The sequence below is a fragment of the Oryctolagus cuniculus genome, chromosome 8 (genome assembly GCF_964237555.1).
Source record: "Oryctolagus cuniculus chromosome 8, mOryCun1.1, whole genome shotgun sequence".
NCBI classification, from domain to species: domain Eukaryota; kingdom Metazoa; phylum Chordata; class Mammalia; order Lagomorpha; family Leporidae; genus Oryctolagus; species Oryctolagus cuniculus.
This window is the reverse complement of record NC_091439.1, coordinates 108,919,722-108,941,235: the sequence shown is the minus strand read 5'-3', so window position 1 is coordinate 108,941,235 and position 21,514 is coordinate 108,919,722. Positions and strand designations below refer to the sequence as shown.

Genomic DNA, 21,514 nt, shown 5'->3' with positions numbered 1-21,514 from the left:
GAAGAGCGTTTTGGAGCTCGGGTCCACGATATCAATCTAATACTACAGAATAGTATATTTAAAAATGGTTAAGATGGTAAATTTAATGTGCATTTTCCCAAATAAAAAAAAATAAAACAAGGGCAGATGTCGTGAGGTGGGTGTTAAGTTGCCACTTAAGAGGCCTGCATCACTATCAGAGTGCCTGGTTCAGGTCCCAGCCATGCACTTCCCAATCCAACTTTCTACTACTGGACCTGGGAGGCAGCATATAGTGGCCCAGGTGCCCGAGTTCTTGGCAAGCCATGTGGGAGATCTGACTGGAGCTCCTGGTTCCTGATACAGCCTGGGATAGCCCTGGCTACTGGGGACATTTGGGGAGTGAAGTAATGGATAAAACTCTCTCTCTCTCTCTTCCTCCTTCTGTCACTCTTTCAAATAAATAAATATTTTTTAAAAAGTAAAAAAAAAATTTTTAAAACATCAGTGGGAAGGGGCCAGCACTGTGGCGTAGCAGGTAAAGCCACCACCTGTACTGCCAGCATCTCTATGGGTGCCAGTTCGAGTCCCAGCTGCTCCACTTCCAACCCCACTCCCTGTTGATGTGCCTGGGAGGGCAGTGGAGGATGGTCTAAGTAACTTGGGCCCCTGCACCCAAATGGGAGACCCGGAAGAAGCTCCTGGCTCCTGGCTTCAGCCTTGCCCAGCCCGACCTTTGCAGCCATTTGGCGAGTGAACCAGCGGGTGGAAGATTTCTCTGTCTTTCCTTTTCTGTCTCTCTGTGGCTCTGCCTTTCAAATAAATAAAGAAATCTTTTTAAAAAATCAGTGAGAAGTGTAATTTGAATCCACAAAGTAAACCTCAATGTTATTCAAGACCTAACTTGGTAAATAAAATGTTATTCAAGACCTAACTTGGTAAATAAAACTTTAAAACTATTTTAAAAAGTATAGAGGATGGGGCAGGAGCCATGGCACACTAGGTTAATTCTCTGCCTGCAGTGCTGGCATCCCATATGGGCACCGGTTCTAGTTCTGGTTGCTCCTCTTCCAGTCCAGTTCTCTGCTGTGGCCTGGGAAAGCAGTAGAAGATGGCCCAAGTGCTTGGGCCCCTGCACCCACATGGGAGACTGGGAGGAAGCACCTGGCTCCTGGCTTCGGATCAGCGCAGCCCCGGCCGTAGTGGCCATTTGGGGAGTGAACCAGTGGAAGGAAGACCTTTCTCTCTGTCTGTCTTTCTCACTCTATCTGTAACTCTGCCTGTCAAATAAATAAATAAAATCTTGAAAAAAAAGTATAGAGGAATATCTTTTTCACCTTAGAAATACAGAAGGATTTTTAAAAGAAAGCACAAAAGGTATAAAATAAGGAAAAATCTTAATTTTGATTATGCCAATACTACAATTTTTATCTGGTAATAAAAATGAAATAAGGGGGCCAGCCCTGTGGCATTGTAGGTTAAGTCTCCACCTGAGGTGCCAGCATCCCATATGGGCTCTGGTTAGTCCCGGCTGCTCCTCTTCGGATCCAGCTCTTGGCTATGGCCTAGGAAAGCAGTGGAAGATGACCACAGTGCTTGGGCCCCTGTGCTCACATGGGAGACCCAGAAGAAGCTCCTGGCTCCGGGCTTCAGATCAGCCCAGCTGCGGCTGTTGCAGTCATTTGGGACAAGAACCAGCAGATGGAAGACCTCTCTCTCTGTCTCTCCCTCTATCTGTAACTCTACCTCTCAAATAAAAAAATAAATCTTTAAAAAAATTAAATGATCAGCTATAGGTAGCAAGAATATACTACTAATACTATAAGAGTATCAGAACTTTACACATATAAGCCTATAAATCAATGAAACAACACAACTGAAAAATGCACACAGTATATAAACTATTAGGAACAGTAATCAGAATGACCAGTACCTGGGGAAAAATGCTTAAAACTTCTATAAGAGATATAGAATAGTCAAATTCACAGAGCAAGAAAGTAAAGGGTAGTTGCCAGAGGCTGGAGGGAGGGGAAGAATATGGAGTTCTTGTTTAATGGGCACAGAGCTTCCATTATGCGAGATGAAAAGAGTTCCAGAAATGGATGAGGCTGATGGTCGCACAGCAATAGGTATGTCCTGAATGTTAATGGACTGCATAGTTAGAAGTTATTAAAAAGGTAAATTTCATGCAATGTGCATTTATTTTTGGCACAAGTTTCAAACTATATCCAAAAATTTCCCTCTGATATCTCCATCTGGGGATTGGGAGGGAGAAAATAACCCATAAACATACTAAATTCCTGATAGCATTAGCCTCTAAGGAAGCAGGGAGTGGCCTAGGACTAGGAATGCAAATACAGGTAACTACATCTGGAATGTGTTTTTCAAAAAGCAAGCAAACAAACAGCCAAAGGAAACACAAGCAAACATGCCTGTTTGTTATTCTGGATAGTTGTTATTTTCTTAAATGTTTGTATGCCCAGGCCCCAATTCATAGGTTGAAATCCTAACCCCAAAATATTAAGACAAGGTGGGGCCTGAGAGATGATTAACTCATGAGAGAAGCCCTCAGAATGGGATTGGTACCTTTAAAAAGAGGCCTCTGGGAGCTTCTTTGCGCTTCCCAGCGATGTAGTGAAAAGTCAGCATCTGGGGCCAGAGTTGTGGTCCAGCGGGCTAGGCTGCCACCTGTGCCTGGGACACTGGTGTTCCATATTGGAATGACTGCTGAAGTCTTGACTGCTCTACTGCCTTTTTTTTTTTTTAATATTTGAAAGAATTACAGAGAAAGGTAGAGACAGAAAGCGAGAACGAGAGAGAGAGAGAGAGAGAGAGAGAGAGAATGTCTTCTATCCACTGGTTCACTCCCCAAATGGTGGCAACAGCCAGAGCTGAGCTGAGCCAAAGCCAGGAGTCAGGAGCTTCTTCCAGCGGGTTCAGGGGTCCAAGGACTTGAGCTACCCTCTGCTGCTTTCCCAGGCCATAGCAGAGAGCTGGATCAGAAGTGGAGTAGTCAGGACTCAAACTGGCACCCACCTGGGATGCCGGTGCTGCAGGCCAGGGCTTTAACCCGCTGCCCCACAGCACCAACCCCTGCTCCACTTATGATCCAGTTCCCTGCTAAGGTGCCTAGGAAAGCAGTGAAGATGGCCCAAATACTTGGGCCCCTGTTATCCAAGTGGGAGACCTAGATGGAGTTTCTAGCTCCTGGCCCCAACTCAGCTGCTGTTGCAGCCATTTAGGGAATGAACCAGTGGATGAAAAATCTCTTTCTCTCTCTCCCTCTGTGTTGCTCTGCCTTCAAACAAATAAAATAGTCAACAAGTCAGCATCTATAAGTGATGGGCCCTTGTCAGACACTGGATCTGCTGGCACTTTGATCCTAGACTTCCTAGCCTCCAGACTGTGAGAAACAAATGTTTCTTGCTTATAGCTGTTCAATTTATGGCATTTTTATAATAGCAGCCTGAAAAGAAAATGATCTCATGAATGCTTGCTACATTAGACTATTTTTATGTATTTTTAATTAAAACAAAGAGGTCTACACTAGAAAAACAATGTGATAAACCACGGAGAGACCTTTGAGACTAGGAGAAGGAAAGGGAGAAAATTCTGGACCAATTCAAATACAGAGGTCTCAGTAAAGTCAGAAGCGGTTCTGGGGGATTGAAAGAAGGAAAGAATAGCTGTTGAAAACAGCCATTCACAAGTGGTTTAAACTTGATGGTCAGAAACAAAGATTTTTAGTTTTATAATATAAAGCAATTCTGAAAAATTAACCTTAGGAAGTAAAGAACCACTAAAAAGGTAAATATATAAAGTCCTGTGCTGTGTGCCAAGAAAAATAATACAGGAGCCTGTCCCCATACTTGTTAGAGAGAAGACTTGAAGGGAACTGATTAAGCAAAAAAGTCAGACAGTAGGCAAATCAGTGGAACATAAGATGTATCATATAGCAAATAGATACTGTAGAAATTAAATATAGAAATTAAACAGAAGAAGAAGAGAGACTATGAATTAATCCAGGGTTATCAACAGAAGGAAGACCTCTCTGTCTCTCCCTCTCACTGTCTGTAATACTACCTCTCAAATAAATAAAATAAAATCTTAAAAAAAAAATCCAGGGTTATATAATGGGATACACAGAAGTTAAGGGAATTCATAAGAATAAAGTTTGGACAGAAAAAGCAAAGAAAGGTTAGATATTTTAGGTACAAAGGCAGAACAGAGAACAAAGTGTGATGGCACAAATGAGTAAGGTATGTCCTGGGGAAGTGGCTGAAGAATAGACTAACTAGAGAAGGAACTAGAAAAACACTGAGAAATATCATTAGAGAGGTTAATTCTTAACTTACTTGACACAGAAGCCATTGAGTATTTTAAGCAAAAGTGTGGTATATTATGAGTAATAGTAGCTAAGCTAATCTGGAGGCATATAGGAAGGGACAAGAAGTAAGGGAAAACCTTATGTTTTGAGGAAATATACTTTCATGACATTTGTTAATCTATGGAAGTTTTCACCTGTTATTTTTATAAACAAATTTTGAAAATCACAACATTACAGCCGGCGCCGTGGCTCAATAGGCTAATCCTCCACCTTGCGGCGCCGGCACACCGGGTTCTAGTCCCGGTTGGGGCGCCGGATTCTGTCCCGGTTGCCCCTCTTCCAGGCCAGCTCTCTGCTATGGCCAGGGAGTGCAGTGGAGGATGGCCCAGGTGCTTGGGCCCTGCATCCCATGGGAGACCAGGAAAAGCACCTGGCTCCTGGCTCCTGCCAGGATCAGCGCGGTGCGCCGGCTGCAGCGGCGGCCATTGGAGGGTGAACCAGCGGCAAAGGAAGACCTTTCTCTCTCTGTCTCTCTCTCTCACTGTCCACTCTGCCTGTAAAAAAAAAAAAAAAAAAAAAAAGAAAATCACAACATTACCTTCTAGCTTGAGATTTATCCCTCCACATTCTATAATTCCAATGAATTTGCCTTCTATCTGACCATTTTTATAAACAAAGATTGTTGGTAAACAATTGTCATGGTAGTGTTGAATACAGCTATTCACGATGGCTTTAACAAATTTCGTTTCTGGAAACTTTCTTGCTAGGAGACTAAGATGCTGGTTAACCAACAAACACATTGGGATGCTAAAAAGGAAACAGTATACACATCATCTTTTAAAAAGGCTACTCATCTCATTCTAGTAAAATAAGTGCAACATCCCCAAGACAAAAACACAGCTTAGATAGTTTCTGATATAAAGGCATATCATTGTCACCTCCATTGTTACCTTTAACCATGACGAGGCTGTGTGGAAGCCTCCAATTTTCAGTTAACACTACTACAGCCTGGGAATGAAACTAACTGCATAGGGAATCTGATGCCTAACTTAGGCAAACTACATCCAACTTATAATCAGTTTAGTTCAAGCCAATTCCCAGTTTGTGGGTCACAGAAAGACAAAACAAAAACCTAAAGAATCTTTTGCAGTTCTGAGTTAAAACACAGGGCTCCCACTCCCTGCCCTTGTCACCACCAGGAAACTCACATACCCAGAGTTCCTTGTCTTCTCTGACTCCCACAAGCTACCTAAGGTCTCCTTGGCATGCTGCACCTGTCCCCATCATCCAAACTGTTCCTCATCAGAAATGTAAGATGGACTGGAAGCATGGTCAAAACCACCACATCTTTGTGCTCTTTAGCTCCTTCTCTCCCACTGCGTCACCTGGCGCTTTATCAGAATGTTCCAAGGCCAATCCTCCCGCCCCCACCCCTCTTCACACGCCTTCCCTTTTCCACGGGACCACCTCTGGTGGTTTCTCTGCTGCCCCCTTTTCCTGTGGTCTCCTCTTTCCTTCTCCAAAGACTATGCACTTTGGAGATTCAAATTGTTAAATCGGTTTTTAAAATTCCTTACAATAACTAATCTCTTTCCTCTGGTCTTAGCCCAGGTGAGAAAGGAAAAAAAAAAAGTCTATTTTGCTCACTTCTCTCGAAAAGCTCTTCTCGTTTGGCCTCTGTGGTAACACTTTCTACTCACTTCCTTGTCACCTCCCTGAGCTCCTTCTTCTGTCGGTTCCTCAGCGGTAGATGCTCCCTAGGATTACACCGTGGGTCTTCTCACTCCACACAAAATCTACACAGAATCTTCACTGCTCCACTAGCAACAGCTGATGGTCTTCATCTCCCCTACGCATTCACACACACATGCATGCATGCGCGCGCACACACACGCGTGCACGCACACACACACATGCATTCACACACACATGCATGCATGCGCGCACACACACACACGTGTGCACACACTCACACACACACACACGCGTGTGCACACACGTTCCCCCTGTGTTTTATTAGACTGGCACCCAGGCCGACACCCTCTGCTCCCCGCCCCGCCCCCGCCTTCTACCATGCCCAGTTGGTAGTCAGGTCCTGTTGGTTGTCCCTCCTTCTTTCCTATCTCTCCTCTCCTCCCTGTTCCCACTGCTCCACTCCTTTCCTTTCCTCTCTGAGCTACGACAGATTGCCCTGCACGGCCTCTCTTTCCAGTCCTGCTTCCCCGTTTTCACCCTTGGCTCTACTTGAAAGGTAGCTCAGCAGGAAAATCTGTGTGTGACCCTGATACTCGGCACTTCCCTCAAGCTTAAAACCCTCCAGTGACTCCTGGCTAACTCCAGGAGAAAGTCGGGACTATCTCTCCAGCATTGTACCAGGTGCTTCAGGCAGATCAAGGTACCGACCGTCCCTACCCCCGCCTTCCTCCCCCCCCCCCCAGGCACTGTGCCGCCTGCTGCTTCTGCACCTTTCTGAAGCTGCTTATCCTACCCACCTCCTCCGACCCTGGAAAACTGGGAATCTTCTTCTCGTGGAAGCCAAGACCAAGAATTACTTACCCAACAGAGTGTTTCGCACTTCCCTCTCCAGAGGTAGAATTACTATGCCTATCTTCAGTGCCTTTACTCTGTGTAGACTCCAACCATAGCACTTGAAAGACATCACCATTACATTTACTTGTGTCCCTTTACTATATTAAAGTATCCGTAAGGGCAGCGACAGGAGCCCTATCTGCCTTTGCAGCCCCAGCACCTACAGAATTCTCAGAAGTCCTCTTAACTTTAGGGACTGATATACGACAGTGTATGGAGGAAGGTGCTAAGAAAAACAAATTAAATGCACTGCATGTTGAATTTGCATTTCATTTGATAGTATTAACCTGCTAGAAATCTAAATAGAGCTTTATTTTAACGAGCGACCCACTGAAAGTAATACTAGGAAAACATACACTGCCTAACTAACATAAGTCTTCCACACAAATCAAGTTTGCAAGTTCAAATTTTCCTCAGAAGAACCGAATCCACTAATGTCTAATTCAGGGACATTTCCTTCTTACCACGAGAATGGGATGTGAGTCGGTGGCTTGACAGAGACGTGTGTGTGCGAGGCTGGGGGGAGGGTGCTGGTGTGACCAGCAGAAAGCAGGTGTGCACTGGTGTGGGCAGGGAAACGCATGAAGAGTGTGGCACACGGATTCTGGTGCTGACAGTGAGTGGCAGGGAACAGATCTGGGGTGCAGCTCAGGGTCCAGAACGTTCAGCCCCAGCAAAGCTGCAAAACCTAAGGAGGAGCTCTAACACCAGAAAACAAAGTAAGGGCCTATTATGGTATTCAAGGTCCAAAATAGGCACTTGGGCACAGGAATAACACGGATGTGCCAAACTGGAATTTGGGCACAGGTATAAGTAAGATCGACTAAAATCAGAAGTAACACTGACTTCAAGCTCACTGGCCCAGGGCAAGTTAGATCCCACTAAGGCATCTTGAGCAGACTGAGCCTTTATTTCTATGAAAAAATAGACCCAACTGTATAAACAAAATGCCAAACACCATTACAGTTATAGAATTTTAGGAATCTGTATAAAACAAATTATCACCTTCCTAAAAAACTTGAAAAACTAGCTGGAAACACAAATTTGTTTAACAGCTATACTTAATTTTACAAAATTAAACAGTTGTGAGTAAATCCAGTGTTTACACACTAACCTTTTCTGGGGCAGGCACTTGGCCTAATGGTTAAGGCACCAGAATATAGAATGTCCACACTCCACACTGGAGTACCAGGGCTCATGCTCAACTCTGGTAGCTGACTTCAGCTTCCTGCTAATTCAGACCCTTGACAGCAGCAGGTGCTGGTTCAAGCAGCTGGATTCCTGCCACCCACGTGGAAGTCCTGGGTTGCATACACAGCTCCCAGCTGTGCCCCAGCCAAGGGAGTGAACCAGTACACAGGAACTCTCTGTCTCCCTGCCTCTCAAGTCAGGAAACAAGGAAAAGCCTTTCCAAAATAAAAAGACTTGTCTGAAGGATATTTATAGCACAATTACTTTCTATGATATATTTTACAAATTTGAGTATAAATCAATTTTCTTAAAATGTTACATACTAACACAAGCATGTATTTTCTTAATGTCAAGGAAACTAATAATTTATGTAAATATCTTAGACTGGCCTCAAAAAACCTTCTAAGAAGGTTACAAATACTTAAAATATTATAAAGCCACATCCTTACTCTGAGTCTATCAAAGATGACAATTTGAGGAACACAAAAACATTCAACTTCTATGGATTTTGAAAATTGTCAAAACTAGTTATTTACCTAGAAGTAACTATTAGAGTAAATAATTTTAGTGTTATGTTATAGGCATCGAGAAACAACATCTCTTCTACTTATCTTAAAGGGTCAGAAAAGATATGTGAACTACTTTAGCATCTAACCTTTCCCACAAACATATCCCAGTTTTGTAAATGTCAGCATTTATCATCCTTGTTTGTGAGAATTACTAGCAGCAGCTTTTACAAGCTGGCTCAACAAAATAAGCAGTAGAGGTAAAATAGGAATGTGAGTCATTTTAAGACTTTAAAATGGGGCTGGGCACTGTGGCGCAGTGGGTTAAATTGTTGCTTGTGATGCCCTCGCCCCATGGCAGGGTGCCGGTTCCAAGTCCTGGCTACTCTGCTTCTGATTCAGCTCCCCTCTGATGAGCCTGGGAACCAACAGGTGATGTACTTGTTGTCCTGCTACCCACGTGGAAAACCAGGATGGAGTCCCTGCCCCTGGCTTCAGCCTGGCCCAACCTTGTGGCCATCTGGGGAATAAACCAGCAAATGAAATTCTCCCTCCCTCTGTGTGTGTGTGTGTGTGTGTGTGTGTGTGTGTCACTCTGCCTTTCAAATAAACATTTTTAAAAAGGAACTTAAAATGACTTAAAAATTAATCTACCAGTATTTTAGTTTCCTCTAGTGGCTCATGTTCTGTCACTATTTTACTAGAAGGGGTGGCAGATGTTTGCCTAGCAGTTAAGATGCCTGTCAGGATGCCCACCCAAGTCCCAAAGCAGAGTGACTGGGTTCGACACCCAGCTCCAGCTCCTGACTGATGCAGACCCCAAGAAGCAGTGCTGATAGCTCAAGGGATTAGGTTCCTGTCACTCACATGGGAGGCCTGAATTGGGTTCCTGCCTCTGGCTTTGGCTGGCCCAATCATGTCACCAGTCACCAAAGGGCACTGGGAGGGTGCCCTAAAAATGTGGGTTCTTTGTCTCTCTCCTTGTCTCTCTCAACCAAATAAATGAATAATTTATCTTTAATTTGGCTGGGGAACTGGTGAGCTGCTAGACAGCACAACTCTAATTCGTACAAGCTGCTCTGGGTATCTCTAAGAAGAAAGTTAGGATTGAGAGACTGGGACAAGGACACTGAAGCCGGTCAGTGCAATAGTTTGTAGCCATGAGGCGGAGGGTTGGGACCTAAAGCCAGACAGGAACAGAGTTCAGAAACACCAGGCTGGTAAGACCTAGGGACTTCAGGATTGTACTTTGTACAACTGGGCATTTTAAAATTAACTGTCTTTGTTAAACAGGGGGAATGCATGGGAATTATTCTACTAAAATAGACGTAAAAAACAATGTATCTAAGTGTACTACACGATTTGCACCTTATTCAAAAACATTTATATTTATAAAAGGTATTTTGAAGTCAGTTGGGAAAATTTGAGTAAGACTTAGGCATTAAATGCTACTAGAAATTACCATTAATTTTGTTAGGCGGGAAAATGGTATCATGGCTATGTAGAAAAATGCCCTTAAACAGATTCAGAGTTTATCACCCAAAATACATTATGCTGGCATAGGATTATTTTGAGCTCAAAGCAATTGAGAATAAAGAGACACAAGAATACTCTGTGCCCTCCCGCTCCCTGTTGGGAAAGGAATGCTGATTGTTAATCTCTAGAGAAAATTCTGGACTCTCGGCAGCCCAGAGAGGCACCAGAGGAATCTACTCGACAGTATGTAACCTTCCAACGATTTCCCTCATGTATTTACCCGCCCCAAGTTTGCCAGCCCTAGAAGCTCCAAGACCCCTTCCTTTGTAATGTCACTTCTCTTACAAATTTATTTTTTCTTGTTAAGATGCTATATTAAGTCCAAGTTCTAGCCACCCCTATAGGTTACTCCTCTCTGTGTATCTGTGACGTGCTCATTAGTAGACTTCTGTTTCTTTCTTGTTAATCTGTCTTTTGTCCGTCTAATGTGCAGAGCTCCCAGGCCAGTGAAACAAAGATAGGTGGAAGAAAAGATCCTTCTCCTTCTTTTCCAAGGCCTTTGTCTTTTGAAGATACATGCTGATGTAAGTAAGAATAAGTCATGATGCTGTGTGTAATTTACTTAGGAATGTTTCTGCAAATGTAAGCACACACACACAAGATATAATTATGGCAAAATGTTCACAATGGAATCTGTATGGTGAGTATTTAAGTGCTCATTCTTTCTGTATTTTAAAATTTTTCCATAATAAATACTTTTTTGCTTTTTATGTATTTATTTATTTGAGAGACAGAGACAGAAAGTAACCATTCACTGGGTCTCCCCTCAAATGCCACAATAGACAGGCCTGGGCAGGAACCAGGCTGGCAGTCAGGAATGCAACCTGGGCCTCCCATGCAGCGTGAACACCTGAGGCATCACCACTGCTCCCAGGCCTGCATCAGCAGGGAGCTCCACCCTGCAGCCTGGGACGGGCTGTGGGCATCGTAACAGCCAGGCTAAATGCCCACCTTAATAAAAAGTTTTATTTACCAAAGAGTACTTATTTTCTAGAAACTGTGCAAATTTCTTTACGTTAGAAATGTAAATATTTTAAATGCCTAATTTAATTCCTGAAGCCAATGATTATTAAACCTTTTATAAACATTTATATATATATTTCTTTTGAGTACTCTATTGTACTCATATTCTTTACAGAACCCTAAAATCAGAAACATATCTTTCAAAATATTAGTATATCAACATTTTGAAACACTATAATTACCTTGATCTGTATAGATGAATTATAACCCACACATCTTTTTCTGCATTTGTGACTTCATTTACATACTGATTTCCAGAAATTTCTCTTAATTCTCCAAATTTTTGTTTTTTCTTAAGAGCTTTCCATTCCTGTAACCGCTTTTCTCTAATTAAAAAATGGAATTAAATTACATGAAAAAATTATCATATTCCTAAAGTCATTTGCCTATACAGCAATAATTTGGAACAGTGAATACAATATCTATAAATCAAGCACTTTAAATGATAGAATAACCATTAGCAATCTTACAAAGGCAATTTTTTCTTTTTATAGGGGAATTTGTTATGAGTCTTGAAAAGTATGTTTACTATTAATTTAATAATTGATTTTAAAATTTATTTTTAAATTATTTAAATTTATTAAGACTAGGTTTTGGGGCTGACGCTGTGGCGTAGCGGGTAAAGCCACCACCTACAGTGCTGGATTCCCATATGGGCGCTGGTTTGGGTCCCAGCTGCTCCACTTCCAATCCAGCTCTCTTCTGTGGCCTGGGAAAGCAGTGGAAGATGGCCCAAGTGTTTGGGTCCCTGAACCCATGTGGAAGACCTGGAGGAAGCTGCTGGCTCCTGGCTTTGGATTGGCACAGCTCCGGCCGTTCTGACCATTTGGGGAGTTAATCATCGGATGGAAGACCTGTCTCTCTCTCTCTCTCTCTCTCTCTCTCTGCCTCTCTGTAACTCTGCCTTTCAAATAAATAAATAAATCTTTAAAAAAAAGAGACTAGGTTTTAATAATAGCTAAAGACTAGGCTTTAATCATAGCTAAAGAGAGTTTATTTGGACATTAGATTGACAAGTTCTCATGAGCAGGTTAAATACCACTTCCTAAGAGAGACTATCTGTAATAATGATACCTAACATTTCTTAGTGCTTACTTGGTTGCCAGGCACTATTATTTTTGTTGTTGTTTTATTTGAGAGGCAGAGAGACAGAAGAGGGGTGGGTAGTTGCTATTTTAAGTACATACACTAACTACCTTAATCCTTGCATAAACTTACGAAGTCATTGCTATTATTATCCCCATTTATTTATTCACAGCACACTAAGCTAATGGACGGTTCGAAGCCTTTGTGAAATTCCGTGCCATGCATCCACATGTCATATAGGTCGAGAGCTTGTCAGGGAGAGCAATGACGATTTAGGCTCTAAGGTCAGAGTAACCTACAATGAAGTGTGAGTTCCAGCACTGAGGGGCATGCATTTGGGCAATTCACTTCATCTCTCGAAAGTCTGATTCCCCCGCTGAACACGGGGATGGTATTAATTTTTTTTAAAGATTATTTATTTGAAAGTCAGAGTTTCACTGAGAGAGAAGGAGAGGCAGAGAGAGACAGAGAGGGGTCTTCCATCCGCTGGTTCACTCCCCAGTTGGCCCCCATGGCCAGAGCTGTGCCAATCCAAAGCCAAGAGCCAGGAACTTCTTCCAGGTCTCCCATGTGGGTGCAGGGGCCCAAGGACTTGGGCCATCTTCTACTGCTTCCCTGGCCATAGCAGAGAGCTCGATGGGAAGTGGAGCAGCTGGGACATGAACCGGTACCCATATGGGATGCCGGCACTGCAGGCATAGCCTTATCCGCTATGCCACAGCGCTGGCCCCAGGAATGATACTAATTTTTTTTTTTTTTTGACAGGCAGAGTGGACAGTGAGAGAGAGAGACAGAGGGAAAGGTCTTCCTTTGCCGTTGGTTCACCCTCCAATGGCCGCCACGGCCGGCGCGCTGCGGCCAGCGCATCGCACTGATCCGAAGCCAGGAGCCAGGTGCTTTTCCTGGTCTCCCATGCGGGTGCAGGGCCCAAGCACTTGGGCCATCCTCCACTGCACTCCCTGGCCACAGCAGAGAGCTGGCCTGGAAGAGGGGCAACCGGGACAGACCCGGCATCCCCAACCGGGACTAGAACCTGGTATGCCGGCGCCGCAAGGCGGAGGATTAGCCTATTGAGCCATGGCGCCGGCCGGAATGATACTAATTTAACTACTCACATGGGATTGCTGGAGATTGAGCGAGGCAGTGCATGTAAATATCTTAGCATGGTGGCTGGCACACAGTGAGCACTCAGTAAGTTTTGCTCATTTATTCATCCTGAGAGAATCTTAAAACTTTGTTAAGAACTCTCCAAAGGTACATATTTAGATAATTTAGCTGTTGAATGCTTAGATTCATGAAACAAATCCATTTGTTTTCTGACCTGTCAGCAAGTTTTTTACATCTGTAGACTTTGATTTATTTATTTGACAGGTGGACTGAGTGGGGGGTAGAGGGGAGAAAGATATCTTCCATCTACTGGTTCACATTCCAAATAGCTGCGACAGACAGGTCTGGACCAGGCCAAAGCTAGGAATTCCATCCAGGTCCCCTACAGGTGGCAGGGGCTCAAGGTACTTGGGACATCATCCACTGCTCCCCAAGCTTGTTATCAGGGAGCCAGATCCGAAGCAGAGCATCAGGACTTAAACTGGTACTCTAGGATGGTCTAACCCATTGTGCCATAATGCCCAGACTGCAGGAAGTACTTACGCTCTTCTTCCTGGAGTATTAACTATATTTTCTTACTCCATATTCATAAAGCTTTAGCATCTGGGGCCTCAGTGATCCGGCAGAGACAGCCTGTCCCAGAAACAGCTAATTGGAACAGCAAAAACTCACAAAAGCAAACCAACTAATCCAGGATCCATACTCTCAGCCACATCCTCCATCAGGCTAAGGCACTAACTAGCTCTCTGCCCTAACCGTCCAGCATCAGGCATCAGATGACCCCTACAGCCAAGAGCCTACCAAAATTTTTCAAACTAGCCAATCCCAAGGCTGCTTACTTTGCCTTGTCTGTCCTATAGCAACCCCAGTAGAGGCTCATGTCATGCTTTCTCCTTCTGACTCCTGGCCAATTAGGATGCTCCTTTGTGTGGTAGAGCACGCCCCCTCCTCTGGGGAACTGAGTTACAACCTATCCACTTCATAACAATTGTCCCCTGTTCATACTTGAATAAAAGCAAAACCCTGGATACATTTTCAAGAGTTCAGGCCTTGTTTCACCTGTCAGGTAAAAACTCTCATTTACATAACTAATCCACGCAAAATGAAGCCCAAAGGATAATGCCAAGGATAGCAACCCAGGGCTAGGGCCCTCACACAGTTTTCAAATTGAAGTCCTTCAATTTTCCCTCCGTGGCCGAGACATTCAGAACCTAGAGTTGCTCCAAAGATCTTCTGGGAGCTGTACCTTGTTCACACTGTCACTAACTCCCAATCTGAATTCACTGGCTTAACATCTTGTAGAACTTTCAAAATGGTCTTATTTCAATGGCGGCACCGCACCCTACCACAACTATCAGCTACTTCTTTTTCCCCTCCCATCTTCTGCTTCCTCCTTTTTTTTTTTTTTTAACTTCAGTGGAATTGGGGAGGGGAGAAAAGTAAACAGATGAGTTAATTTTGCCATGAGGCAGTCACATGGTGTTCAATGGCCTGCATTTTTCACCTAACAATCATTATCAGTGATGATTCAACTGTATAAACAGAAAGCCCTTTCGGCTATTTTGAACAGAAAGGAGCTTAACCTGGGAATTAAGTGCTTTATAAACCCAATGGAAAGACAGAAGGAACAGGATCTAGGCTGGCTACCAGAAATGACTCCCAGGAGAAAACTGCAAAACTGGTCTGCCAAGGCTGGTCTGCTGCAATCCAGCAACCAGGAATCTGGAACTTGTGTTCCAACGACTGGCCCTAGCGTCAAACTTCTGTGAGCATCAGAAAACCAACTGTTGCTACTGGAAACCTAGTTCTATAGGAACAGTCTACGGGTAAGACATGCTCCCAGAACGATGGCTTCAAAATCATGGTGCAAAGTCGAGGTTAGCACCAGCTAGGATGCTTTGCATGCCGCCGCTTTTTTACATACTTAATTTAGTTCTGAATTCAAATCTGCGAATGTGTCCAACAGAACCTAAATCACATTTACTACCCTTGCTGCAGCGAAGTCTGAAAAAGGCAGTGTTTGCTTTTAGCTTCCAAAAGGAAGAGGGACACGTGTCACAGTAGCCACTTTAGTGTATGTACGATAAAATTAAAAATGTGCTACAGATATTTTGTGGCTACAAATAGATTTTTCTCCATCATCATTCCCCAATAAGACAAGCTTCTGGGGCTGGCATTGTGATGTAATGGGTTAAGCTGCTGCCTGCAATGGTAGCATCACATATGGGCTCAAGTCCTGGCTGCTCTACTTCTGATCCAGTTCCCTGCTAATACACCTGGGAAAGCAGTAGTAGATGGCCCAAGCCCCTGGACCCCTGCACACACGTGGGAGATCTGGAGGAAACTCCTGGCTCCTGGCTTCAGCTTGGCCAAGCCCTGGCCATTGAGGTCATCTGGGGAGTGAACCAGTGGATGAAAGATCTCTATATCATTCTTTTTTTAAAAAAAGATTTATTTTTATTTATTTGAAAGAGTTACAGAGAGAGGGAGACAGAGAGAGAGAGAGAAAGAGAAAGAGAGAGAGTTCTTCCACCCACTGGTTCACTTCCCAAATGGCCGCAATAGTTGGAGCTGAGCCAATCGGATCCAAAGCCAGGCACCAGGAGCTTCTTCCGAATTGCCCACGTGGGTTCAGGGTCCCAAAGACTTGGGCCATCTTCCACTGCTCTCCCAGGTGCATTAGCAGAGAGCTGGATCGGAAGTGGGGCAGACGGGACTCAAACCAACACCCATATAGGATGCCAGCACTGCAGGCTGGGGCTTTAACCTGCTGTGCCACAGCACCGGCCCCATCTATATCTTTCTGTCTCTTCCCCCCCCCCCCCCGCTCTGTAACTCAGTCTTTCAAATAAATCATTTTTTTAAACAAGTTTCTCATTCACATGTGATTTTATAGGTAACCATCTATGTAATGAATTCTATCTCACTTTTAATATGATCTTTTTCATTTCTTTATCGTATCCCGAGGTACTGGCTAGCATCTGTGCTATTATAATAGCTTCCTCTTCCGGGGACCACAGGAAGACCACAATTACCTTCTTCTTTTACAGTTACATTAGGATCGTAAACCAGTGGAACATGCAAGCTATAAACCATTTCTTTTTTTTTTTTTTTTTTTTTTTTTTGACAGGCAGAGTGGACAGTGAGAGAGAGACAGAGAGAAAGGTCTTCCTTTGCCGTTGGTTCACCCTCCAATGGCTGCCACGGCTGGCGCGCTGCGGCCAGCGCACTGCGCTGATCACAAGGCAGGAGCCAGGTGCTTCTCCTGGTCTCCCATGGGGTGCAGGGCCCAAGCACTTGGGCCATCCTCCACTGCACTCCCTGACCACAGCAGAGGAAGCACCTAGCTCCTGGCTTCGGATCGGCGTAGCTCCAGCCATAGCAGCCATTTGGGGGATGAACCAACAGAAGGAAGACCTTTCTCTCTGTCTCTCTCTCACACTAACTCTGTCTGTAAAATAAATAAAAATTTTTAAAAAATGGTTGGAGATGGGCCTGCACTGTGGCACAGTGGGTTAATGCCCTGGCCTGAGGTGCTGGCATCCCATGTGGGTGCCGGTTCTAGTCCCAGCTGCTCCTCTTCCAATCCAGCTTTCTGCTATGGCCTTGGAAAGCAGTAGAAGATGGCCCAAGTCCTTGTGCCCCTGCACCCGCATGGGAGACCCTGGCTTCGGATCGGTGCAGCTCCGGCCATTGCAGCCATCTAGGAAGTGAACCATCAGATGGAAGACCTCTCTCTCTGTATCTCTGTCTTTCAAATAAATAAAATAAAAGTTGTATAACCATCACCACTAATTAAAAAAAAAAGAAAGAAAGAAAGAAAGAAAACTATCGCTCCAAATCAAAGCCTGTGCCGTTTTCTGTTACTCTCTAATCTGCACATCCCAGGCCCTGGGAACCACCAGGCTGCTTCTAACCATCTGGTCTTTTGTGACCGGTTTCTTTCCCTTAGCACGCTGGGGATCAGCTTGACCTGTCAGCTTTAAGTCTTTTTTTTTTTTTTTTTTTTTTTTTTTTTTTTTTTTTTTAAAGGCAGAGTGGATAGTGAGAGAGAGAGACAGAGAGAAAGGTCTTCCTTTTGCCGTTGGTTCACCCTCCAATGGCCGCCACTGCTGACACGCTGCGGCCAGCGCATCGCGCTGATCCAAAGCCAGGAGCCAGGTACTTCTCCTGGTCTCCCATGGGGTGCAGGGCCCAAGCACTTGGGCCATCCTCCACTGCACTCCCTGGCCACAGCAGAGAGCTGGCCTGGAAGAGGGGCAACCGGGACAGAATCTGGCGCCCCGACCGGGACTAGAACCTGGTGTACCGGCGCCACAAGGTGGAGGATTAACCTAGTGAGCCGCGGCGCCAGCCTCAAGTCTTTTCTGAGCCTCTAACTCTCCTGGAAGACCAGCAGTGGCTTTCCACGTTGCCTCATATACACACTTGTTTCCACCAAATACGAAAAAAGAAGAAAAGCAGCTCTTTTAAGTCCTCTGGAAGCCACCTGAACCAGTGGGGGCTGACGTCACAGTGACCAGCCACTGTCACTATCTTCGTGTTCCGAAACAGCAACCTGTAATCAGAATACAGAACCCAGACATGTGTGGACAGACTCCTCATTGCTCACCCTGGTTCCAGCAAGCTGTGTCGGAAGTGCAGGTTGCTGTCCACAAAGATGCCTGCCGTAGGGCAGGGGTGAGGAATGGGTCCGTGCCACTGAGCTGAGGGCTGACTGCAACTCATTTTTTTTTTTTTTTTTGGACAGGTAGAGTTATAAACAGTGAGAGAGACAGAGATAAAGGTCTTCCTTCCATTGGTTCACCCCCCAAATGACCACTATGGCTGGCACTGCGCCGATCTGAAGCCAGGAGCCAGGTGCTTCTCCTGGTCTCCCATGGGGTGCAGGGCCCAAGCACTTGGGCCATTCTCCACTGCCTTCCTGGGCCACAGCAGAGGGCTGGACTGGAAGAGGGGCAACCGGGACAGAATCCGGCGCCCCAACTGTGACTAGAACCCGAGGTGCCGGCGCCACAGGCGGAGGATGAGCCTAGTGAGCCGCGGCGCCAGCCCTGCAACTCATATTAACAGCAATTTACCAGCCAAGCTTTCCCCTGGATGTTGCAAACAGCCAGAAGACTCTGGAATTGTGCAACAGTCAAACAGTTTCTGCCAGTTCAGTTGTTGTCTAAGTGGAAAGTGGTTCTTGGAGCTTCCTACTCTGCTGTCTACCTCGGAGTGAGCTCATTAGTTACTTTTTTTTTTTTTTTTACAGTGCTTCAATTTGGGTTTCTTTAATGTTTGCTTATGATTAAAGTTATTCACTGTTGAGAAGGATACCACAGAAGTGATATGTTCCGTTTTTACAATGCCTTTGTCTCATTTTAGTATCAGGTTAATGCTGACTTTGTAAAATAAGTTGGGAAACATACAAACTTGTTCTAATTTCTGGAATAACATTTAATATTGGCAATTACTTATCCATTAAATAATAGAAAACTGATGGGCATCATGCTAAGAGAAAAATCTTTTTACTGATTTATTATTGACATTTTGTTTTATTCATGTGTAATTTGATAAAGTTCCACTATATTTATTTAGATAATATTCTATTTAAGAAAAAGCAAGAGTAAGAAAAAAATTATGTAATTCCATCTTATATAATGGAGGTTTTTGAATCTCACTTAAACATTGTTTTTTTTTTTTAATCTATTCCAGATGACAAAAATTCTTAGTTTCCTTGTGTTTCTTCATTCAAAAATCTCTAAGCACTCCAAATGAATCGCTGTACCTGTATGCTTCAATCGCTTGCATATCCTCCTCATCAAAGTCATCTTCAGCCTCCTTCAGCTGTGCGAGAGTCATCTTTTCATACGGTTTAACTGAAACAACATAAATTGTAGATCATTGCGTAAACCTTTTTATTTTGTACTCAGTGACTAGAAAAACGGAATCTCAGATAAGTTGAGATGAATAACTTTAAACAAACTGGAAGCAGGCAGCACAAAATAGCTTTACATAATATAGAAACTATACTATAAAAGTTAGTTTCTCAAAGTTCACAGAACTGACAGGCTACATTTAAAAGTAGATGTGAAAATCAATTATACTCCATAGATTTAGGTTTCTGCCACGTACAAGGAAATCTTGGTAAGTAGTCCATGCTATTGGATCAAAATAGAAAATAATCACAAGGTAAAAGGATACTGTTGGGGCAGAAACCTCACTAGGTTACATGCCAGGATATTTCAGCTCTGTTATTAACTTGCGTGAGATTTGCTACACGTAATTTAGTCACTTTGGGAGTCACCATTCTCATTTTCAAAGAAGGAGTTTGGTTTACATTAAATGATCCCTAATGTCTTCTCTCCCTCTATGAAATGCATTGTTATGACCTTAACTGTATTGTCCTCTTCATTGAGCCCAGCAAAAGCACAACTATACCCATGGCTTCTTTCTGTAAACGTAGAACCATTTCTTCAATTTCATCTTTTGGTTCTTCTTTTGGAGGAAGAATGCCAAAGTCTCTTAAAATCTCATTCCATTCTGTATCTTCATTTGGGTCCTACACATACACACACACAAATGGAAAAGAAAATTAAAATCTATTAACATAGTGGTGGTACACTTTAACTTTTTTAATTTTTAAAATTTATTTTTACTTATTTGAAAGACAGACAAGCTCTTCCATCTGCTGGTTCACTCCCCAAATACGTATTGATAACACTGACTTATTATGTAGCGCTTCCAGTAATACAACTGTTTGTGCACTCTACAGATAATCACGCATTGTATAATAGAACATAGTGATCTACATTTTCCACTTTCTATCACTAATGGGATTACATACTTTGATAAACAGGATGTATCTTCTACTCCCATCTTACACTGAGAACTATAATAAAATATCAATTTAGAATATATAATTGAAATATTAAGGAAATTAAGTCCGGAGTCATAGAAAATTCTTTGATGACTGTAAGGAAAAACCAATTCACATCATGCGTAAGTAAGGTTTGGTTTTTTCTCTGTGTGAGCATTTACAACCTTTGGGTAAAACTTCCTTCTACTTGCAGCTATAGAGCAGCATGGGGCTTTCACTCATCGATTAAATCTTAGAAGAGGCTAGGAATCTTTCTACAGCTCAATTTCTACCAACCAGTATTTCTCTTCTATAGAAGTTAACACTTTTTCTTGTTTCTTTATTGGTTATCTTTTATTTGCAGTTTTCCCAGAAGTTGTCTACCATTTTTTATTAGCTATTGTCTTTTTAGCCCACTGTCCACACTCCTGACGTTTCCAGAGAGAAAACTGAATTATGTACATGAGTAAATGATGTAATGAAGCCTAAGATGTGAATGATCTCTCCCTCACTGATAATGGACTGGAATTGTGGCTGGCTTCTGACAAGTGAATATAGCACATATGAAGGAATGTAATTCCTGGGATTACATTCCACAAAGTCTGTAACTTCCATAATGCCAGGACTCCCTTGCTCGCTGGCTTTGATGAAGCAATTGCCATTGCGAGGCACCATATGGAAAAAGCCAGGTGACAAGGAACGCAGCGGCAGCAGCAAGCTAAAAACTGAGAGCCTTAGTCAAACGGCCCAAAAGGAACTGAATCCTGCCAGCCACCACGAGTGAGCCCTGAAGTATGTTCTTCCTGCATCACACTTCCAAGTCAGCCCCCACGCTGCTGGACAGCTTCTCTGCAATTAGCTAAGAGACCTCTGGAGCTAATACGTCGGCTTTTCATTGCTTGGCTGCATTTAAGATTTTCTTTGTCCTTAATTCTTCACAGTTTTCCAACGATGCATCAAGGTGTGTCATTTCTTTTTGGATTCCCTGGATTCTTATCTTTTCAAATATTTGTTGACTGTCTTCTCTCTCACTTCTGAGATGCCAATAAAACATACACTACACTTCCTTACTTTCCTCTCTATTTCTTACTTTTTGGAGGTAGTTCTATTCTTATTTCTATTCTGACCTAATAAACTGATTCCCTGACACTTTCTATTTCATTTGCTTCAGTTTTTGTGTGGTAAAATATATATAACATAACATTTAACATTTTAAAGATTTTTAAATGTATAGTACAATGGCATTAAGTTATATACATAATGTTGCGCAACCAATCTCCACTATCCATTTCTAGAATTTTTAATCATTCCAAACTGAAATTCCACTCATTTTTATGTCACTTTACT

The 21,514-nt window shown here is 43.3% G+C and overlaps 1 protein-coding gene across 1 annotated transcript in view; it reads right to left on the bottom strand.

Annotated features, from left to right (window-relative positions):
• PDCL2 (phosducin like 2) overlaps positions 1-21,514 on the bottom strand; it is a 113,537-nt gene that overhangs the window by 64,123 nt on the left and 27,900 nt on the right. Inside the window, exons 2-5 of the mRNA XM_008267847.4 lie at positions 19,750-19,870; positions 19,097-19,187; positions 11,313-11,456; positions 4,884-5,092 (exon numbers count right to left, since the gene is read on the bottom strand). Of these exons, the coding sequence (XP_008266069.1) occupies positions 4,884-5,092; positions 11,313-11,456; positions 19,097-19,187; positions 19,750-19,870 (565 nt within the window). The remainder of the gene's footprint in view (positions 1-4,883; positions 5,093-11,312; positions 11,457-19,096; positions 19,188-19,749; positions 19,871-21,514) is intronic.